Genomic DNA, 8,127 nt, shown 5'->3' with positions numbered 1-8,127 from the left:
AAGAAGCAGAAATATAATCTTAATAATATTTGCAGAAAATCTCGAAAGTGTTTCCTATTTAATATTGTTGTGTTATGTCGACTACTGAAAAACATTTGTTTACTGTCATATCAAAAAACATATAGCCTAATGCAGTAATTTATTACGTAGACTCACTGAACTAGAGCTAACACAATGATAGCTATGTAAACAGAGCTACTGAGGAGCTGGCTCCCTGACTGATATCTAACCGCAAAACTTCTGGGCCACTTACCCTAGCATAATTTTTAAGTAGTTGCTGTTAATGTGTATAAATGCGTGGAGAACTCCATGTTCCATTGTGTGTTTGTGTTTGGCCTGAGTGGATCATGTGGTTTTCACAAACACGTTGTAAATGACACCTTTTACTCCTTCAAGATGTGTGAACCATTATCCTCATTCTCTTGAAGAGGCGCTTCAAGGCCAGTCGAAACGATAAAGGCACGATTAGGGTTGAAGCTGCGGAGGCTGTAAGAGGGCGCACCGAGATGGGAACGGTGTACACGTTCGAACATCACACACACCAGTGAGGTGCTTCAATAAGTAATGTTAGGGCGAGAAATTGTTGTCATAACACCAGCTGTAAAGACCTGGAGTAAATTGCGTGAGCTAGCTCCTATCTCCAGCTACTACGGTATTCTTACAACAAAATCACGTTGGCCAGTAGATATTTCTGCCGACGTAATGAAGTTTTCCTACCTCTGGTCTCAAAATTTTTAATTTTTTTCTATCAGAGTCACACAATAACTCAAAACTAGCCCAATTATATGCTTGGACTTGAGATTGGGAAATCGTTAATTGCTGTGAGTTCCAGCCTTTGAACGCACCTGCTCTATCTTCGCTGCTAAATCGATGCTTCATATACCATTTAAATCGTTTCTACTTTTAAGTATGGGTAGATATATTACATTTTTTATAGGTTTACTTTTCCTAAGAAGTGGCCTCCGTGCTACACATTCACTACCTTGCTTATTTCTCCGCTAAGATAAATACAGGAAGGGCATTAATACAAGAGGATTTGCGAATAAGCGCTGTAACTTTGATAATATTTATGCAGATTTTGTGCTGGTAATTTCTGAGCACCCAGATTAGTTCTGGCCGTACATACAAGCCTGTAACGCCGTGAAACACAGCTTTTCCTTTTAGCGATGTCCCACTTGCAGTGCTCTGCGAGCGACACTTGAAACTGTCGCGGGACCACATCGCATCTGCAACTGGCCCGCAGTGTTTGGTCCCAACTCCAGCTCGTGGATCCCCACCTCCACTTCCTTCCCCACCTGCACCTGCACCTGCAGCTGCCTGGCGGCACCACAGATGACAGCAGAGGTCAGGTGCCGCCTACTTGAGCTGCACCAGCACCATGAAGTACGTCACCACGGCTCCCAGCACCTGCACAAAAGCGTAAACACATCAAATCAGACAAAAACCTACTTATCTGCAGTGGTCCCACGGAAACGAGTAACTGATGTACCGCATTCTGTTCTTACTCCCTATTTTTCGGCAACACTTTATGGCAGCTTCGCGAATAAACGTCCTGACGCAACCGTTCATCCCATGTATCTACACTCCTGGAAATTGAAATAAGATCACCGTGAATTCATTGTCCCAGGAAGGGGAAACTTTATTGACACATTCCTGGGGTCAGATACATCACATGATCACACTGACAGAACCACAGGCACATAGACACAGGCAACAGAGCATGCACAATGTCGGCACTAGTACAGTGTATATCCACCTTTCGCAGCAATGCAGGCAGCTATTCTCCCATGGAGACGATCGTAGAGATGCTGGATGTAGTCCTGTGGAACGGCTTGCCATGCCATTTCCACCTGGCGCCTCAGTTGGACCAGCGTTCGTGCTGGACGTGCAGACCGCGTGAGACGACGCTTCATCCAGTCCCAAACATGCTCAATGGGGGACAGATCCGGAGATCTTGCTGGCCAGGGTAGTTGACTTACACCTTCTAGAGCACGTTGAGTGGCACGGGATACATCTGGACGTGCATTGTCCTTTTGGAACAGCAAGTTCCCTTGCCGGTCTAGGAATGGTAGAACGATGGGTTCGATGACGGTTTGGATGTACCGTGCACTATTCAGTGTCCCCTCGACGATCACCAGTGGTGTACGGCCAGTGTAGGAGATCGCTCCCCACACCATGATGCCGGCTGTTGGCCCTGTGTGCCTCGGTCGTATGCAGTCCTGATTGTGGCGCTCACCTGCACGGCGCCAAACACGCATACGACCATCATTGGCACCAAGGCAGAAGCGACTCTCATCGCTGAAGACGACACGTCTCCATTCGTCCCTCCATTCACGCCTGTCGCGACACCACTGGAGGCGGGCTGCACGATGTTGGGGCGTGAGGGGAAGACGGCCTAACGGTGTGCGGGACCGTAGCCCAGCTTCATGGAGACGGTTGCGAATGGTCCTCGCCGATACCCCAGGAGCAACAGTGTCCCTAATTTGCTGGGAAGTGGCGGTGCGGTCCCCTACGGCACTGCGTAGGATCCTACGGTCTTGGCGTGCATCCGTGCGTCGCTGCGGTCCGGTCCCAGGTCGACGGGCACGTGCACCTTCCGCCGACCACTGGCGACAACATCGATGTACTGTGGAGACCTCACGCCCCACGTGTTGAGCAATTCGGCGGTACGTCCACCCGGCCTCCCGCATGCCGACTATACGCCCTCGCTCAAAGTCCGTCAACTGCACATACGGTTCACGTCCACGCTGTCGCGGCATGCTACCAGTGTTAAAGACTGCGATGGAGCTCCGTATGCCACGGCAAACTGGCTGACACTGACGGCGGCGGTGCACAAATGCTGCGCAGCTAGCGCCATTCGACGGCCAACACCGCGGTTCCTGGTGTGTCCGCTGTGCCGTGCGTGTGATCATTGCTTGTACAGCCCTCTCGCAGTGTCCGGAGCAAGTATGGTGGGTCTGACACACCGGTGTCAATGTGTTCTTTTTTCCATTTCCAGGAGTGTATAAACAGCACTAATTCCCTGAACGTCGACGACACCGCCTTCCTTGCCGTCTAAAAATCAACCTTTCCAAAAGCAGGCAATAGTCATAAAGGAAGCTACCCGCAGCTTTGCCCCCCCCCCCTCCCCTGTCACTTCTACCTCACGAACTACAACCGTCCTATCGGTTTAACTAACAGACAAAAATACCAAAAACACTCCGAGAATAAACTGACGTGGAAACAGCACTTACTAACCTTCCAACAAAAACCCCTTAATTAAATTAAAATTACTAAGCGACACAACACGGGAATTGGATCCACACCTACAGTGCCTTACTCTAAACAATCCTTTCAGATACCAGTGCGGATTTCCATTCTACCAAAACTTTACTGCTGCATCGAAATCCTTGAACACCACGCATTCCATCTCGCCTTCCGTAACAGTCTACCATTCCCCATTAAGATCATGTAATTTCCCCATCTCCTTTCCCATCCTGAACACCTTAGAGCTTCTTACAACTATTACAAACTTGACAGCAACCACCGTATCGTTCCATCTCGCGTTATCAACCCTTTTACTCGGCCGCGATTGTAACAGCATATTGCTGTAAGCAGGAGATTCCGGGTTCAAGTCCCGGTCGGGGCACACATTTTCAAGTGCCCCCGTTAACCTATATCAACGCCTTTATGCAGCTAGGGGTATTCATTTCATTGTAATATATTCCTGTAACTTTACGTCCACACACTGCACACATCTTATCCCAAGGAAATTTTAGCCTAATCCCCCTACCTGGCATGGAATTTGCCAGAAAATCTACCCATTTCTCCATTTTCAACAGAATACCTTTCTTCCTCTCTAATTCTTTAAAATTATCTAAATAAATATGACTCATTTTAAATGTAGTATCCTACATATGTCAAATTATTTTATAACTTTGTCATATTACACTACATAATAAACTTCAACTTTAGTCGTCTCATATTATACCGTATCTGTGAAGTGCTTTGACGTATATAAACAAGTGTGCACTTTGAGTGATGTGATGTGCAATTGCAGAATGGATACACCAGTGCTTGCTGACATACAGGGCTAAAAATGTTTTCTTGATGTTACGGTAAGTGTTTCACTGTTTTTCGTCTTATTTTCCGTTGTTTCATTCACAAATTTCAAAGTGTAACGTCTAACCTTCTCACAACTAGAACGTAAATACTAAGCCACCTCCATAAAGAGCAGACGTAAACAATGTATTAAACGATTTGCTCCTGGTGATAGACGTACAGGATCAGAAATGCGTCGTGTGATTTAACTCTTCTTTTTCTTCTTTTTTGCTACTTTGGTCTCCAAATCCGAAAGCGTTCTGTACATTCCTGTAGCAATAATTTCCTTTCCTGGCTCATTCTCTTTTTCACAGACGCTTCGCCTCAGTACCATTGTTGATATCGTTCTTCCATCTTGTCTGTGGACTTCCTCTCTCCTTCCGCCCTCAACGAATTCTGAGAATAATAGTGGGGCATTATTTCCCCTTCCATATCAGTTAGGTGTCCTCCCCAAATCAATACTCTTTTCTTCACACTTTTGCCAGTATCAACATGTCAGTTCCTGGCTTTTTAGTATCCTTCATTTCTCTGAATTGGGGGTGCCTCTTGCGCCAAAATATTTTCCTTAATATGTTTCTTTCTAATGCGTACAGTTTTTGGTCATAATGTAAATGACTGAGACCCGTGTACACCTAGCGGTAGAATTACACACTGCTACAGTCTGATTTTAATACTTCTCGATACTGTTGTACTTCACAGGACGTTCCATTACTCAAAATATGCTTTATTTTACACTGCGGTCCTTGCCTTTATCTCAATTTCCATTCTATTCCGTTCACTTAAGATAGTTCCCAAATATTTAAATAAGGCTACTCTTTTACAAGTGAAGTCATCAACTGTCAATGGGGTACCATAGTTGGTTGCCCTAATCATGATCCTGTACTTTGTTTCTCCTTGTTAATTTGTGACCTTGCTTTCCTTGAAATATATCAGCAACAACGTCTCATGAGCTGCAACTTCCCTTCCCGTCTCTTATTAGAACAATCTCGTCCGCATATGCAAGTAGATTTATTTCGTTATTATCCAATATTATTCCAGCTAGGCTCAATGTTTTGTTTTTTCTACGTTCCTTTTCTGAAGTTAAATTAAAACGTAGTGGATGTAACGCATCTCATAGCAGCTATGACTTCAGAAGCCCCTGACTTTATAAACCACGAATTTTTTGAGAGTGGACGTATTACTCATTTTTCGTGCCAACTATTCTAGACTGAGTAGTCACCCAAATATGTTAAATTTGTAACCTTGTACAAGATGGGCAAATAAAAGTGGCTCAGACGAGTGGATACGGTTGTACCTGAATCCATGCATATAACCACACCCCAAAAGGATGGAGCAACTGCCCATACAGCAGGCTAAACCTTGGAGCACTGTTACACAATTCTCGCGCCTGACAGAGTTATTATCAGGGATCAGTGTGGTCGCGACCGTAGCTGGCTACACAGTTCACCCGATCTGTCAGTGTGCGATTACTTTGTGTGGGGATCCATTAAGTCTATCGCAACATCCCTCATAGTCTTCAAGAACTGCAGAAGAACATTTCGGATGAGACTGCAGCAATTTCAACAGGCCAGCTTCTATCGTCCCCAGCAACTTGCTGAACAGGGCTCAAAAGTGACAAGAGATGAATTGTGATCACTGTCAGCATGTGCTATAGTCATGTTAGTACTGTATTTCCTTTCCTCTGCTGTATTTCTTTATACCCTAGAACTCTGTTCTCCGGGCCACTTTTATTTGCCCCACCCCGTACATTTCACTGATTATCCTCCTCGTATAACATACTGCATGAAAATTTCTCTAATAGAAATTGCTCCACTGGGATGAAGTAAGAGGAATAGAACAGGTTACCGAAGCGAAGAGATCGAGCGACACGGTGAAGAACTTGGCGCCGGAGATCATGAGCGACTTTTGACACTGCTGGCACACGATCTGCACGAACGTCTTGGCCTCCTCCGAGCCGTCGTACCAGTGGCAGCTGTACGCCGCCTCCATCACCGAGGAGCTCTGCAACAAGGCAGAAGGAAGCGTCACCTCAGCAACTGCAAAAGAACGTGTTTAGCTCAAGTACTCTGGTCCCAACGGTGTCCACTGGTGCTGCGATTCAAGCTCATAAGAACGAAGATCAGGGTTTGACGTCCCGTAGAGGACGAGATCGTTAAGGATGAAGCACAAGCTACAAATGGGCAGGGGTGGGGCGGAATATAGGCTATTTTCTTTTCAACTTTGCATTCTCATTTAAGATTTATAAAAATCCTGAACTTGGTTGACCGAACTGGGGTCTGAACTCAGATACATGTCTAATGTCTTAATCAGTGGGCTGCCCAACTCAATATTCACACTAAAGGATAGCAACCTGTAAAAATACTAGTTTCCTTAGACGTGGCAGATCATTAAATCCAGTACTGGGTACCGCAAATATTCTAGAATTTGACCACCATAAAATCCAGTCAAACGCAAACTTACTCTAATCGTTTACGTGATCTTGAAAGCAGTGCACAGCGGCGCATCGATTGACGAGTTTCTTGAAGCTGGTTATATTTTTAAACACACCATGTTCTCCTATGAGTCATGAAACATATTACCAAATCTTACACGTAACTTATCAATAATTTTAAATAAATTCAAGCTCATGTGGACGCACAAATAGATATTGTTTCCGCGCACTATATACGAATACAATAAAAGCGACACTAACGGTATTGAAGTGGCATGTATTCGTCGCAGCATATCGTCCTCTATTTACCGCAGCACACAGGCTGATGTAGCTGCAATACTGGTCCGCTCAAGTTATCGGATGCTTTCGTTCGACTGGAGCAGGTAGTGTCGTACGTCTGCTGAAAGTATCCCTCGGACCGATTTCAGAGGGATTCCAGGCTTCAAATAATGTACTGGCCGGAATTAAGTAATGATTTTCAGACTCTGCCGTATTGCTTGAAAAGAATACTGGAAAATATTGATCAAATATTGGAGTATCTGTTGATCTGTGGGGGAAATTCATGAAGATATCCATTTTTCCGGCAAAAGAACTAAGTTTTAGGGAACGAAAGGGAATCGAAAAGACGAGAAGCAGTGCACGCTCGTTTGTCTAAAGTTATGATGGCTCATCATTGGCAATTGCAAGAAGAAAACAATTACTATGCGGTTTAATGTCTCACTGAACACTAAAAGCCATTACGTCAGTCTCCGTGGGGGTAACTTTGGCAATGAAACTCCTAAACAGTGTTATTGATTGAAACGAACCAACTGTGGAATTCAGTAACGAAAATTCAATTACAACTCAACTTATTCCCTTCTTCAACGCCTGTGTAATATGCGTACACGCTGCGCTGGGTAGCCGCGCGGTCTGGGGCGCCTTGTCGCGGTCCGTGGGGTTACACCCCCCCCCCCTCCCCCGTAGGAGGTTCGAGTCCTCCCTCAGGCATGGGTGTGTGATGGGTGTGTGTGTATGTGTGTGCGTGTGTGTGTGTGTGTGTGTGTGTGTGTGTGTGTGTGTGTTGTCCACAGCGTTTAAGTTAGATTAAGTAGTGTGTAGACTTAGGGACCGATGACCTCAGCAGTTTGGTCCCATAAGGTTTTACAACAAACTTCCAAGATTTAATGTGTGCACAGATCTCTCTTTCTCATGAGCAGCCCCATGAAAACATAACTATACTGCGTGTATAATCACTGTCAAATGAATTTTGTTTAGAGCAATTACGATTTATAGAATACAGAGTTTAGCACATTATGGTCTAGTTCCTGTTCAAAAAACAGGATGCAGAAACTACACTAGAGCGCTGTGGTTTCACAGAGGGATGCTAGAGGAGGAGTGCAATGGGGTGGCTCGAATTTACATAGTTAGATCATGGACCCATAATTGTTCTTGCTCTGTGTTAGTGATCTACCGCTTTTTTTTTTTTAATCGGAAAGCAGAATAAGTACATTTTGTACGGGCCAAACGCACAGTTACGCCAAACGAAGAAGCATATACAGCGAAAATAAGAGACAACGTACTTTTTGTAGAAATTATCAACTGATAGGTACAAATGGTCCAACTTCATGCTAAGTTTT

At 44.9% G+C, this 8,127-nt stretch overlaps 1 protein-coding gene across 2 annotated transcripts in view; it reads right to left on the bottom strand.

Annotated features, from left to right (window-relative positions):
* Nucleotides 1–243: 243 nt before the first annotated feature.
* LOC124545411 (odorant receptor coreceptor) overlaps nucleotides 244–8,127 on the bottom strand; it is a 348,578-nt gene continuing 340,694 nt past the window's right edge. The window contains exons 8-10 of one of the 2 annotated variants that reach the window (XM_047124329.1): nucleotides 5,926–6,081; nucleotides 1,338–1,407; nucleotides 244–1,301 (exon numbers count right to left, since the gene is read on the bottom strand). In XM_047124329.1, coding sequence (XP_046980285.1) covers nucleotides 1,357–1,407; nucleotides 5,926–6,081 — 207 coding nt within the window. In that variant the 3' untranslated portion in view covers nucleotides 244–1,301; nucleotides 1,338–1,356. Of the gene's footprint in view, nucleotides 1,408–5,925; nucleotides 6,082–8,127 lie in introns of both variants that reach the window. The other variant, XM_047124328.1, reaches the window with a different exon arrangement.

Source organism: Schistocerca americana, chromosome 8 (genome assembly GCF_021461395.2).
Source record: "Schistocerca americana isolate TAMUIC-IGC-003095 chromosome 8, iqSchAmer2.1, whole genome shotgun sequence".
NCBI classification, from domain to species: domain Eukaryota; kingdom Metazoa; phylum Arthropoda; class Insecta; order Orthoptera; family Acrididae; genus Schistocerca; species Schistocerca americana.
This window is presented reverse-complemented; position numbering and strand designations above follow the sequence as displayed.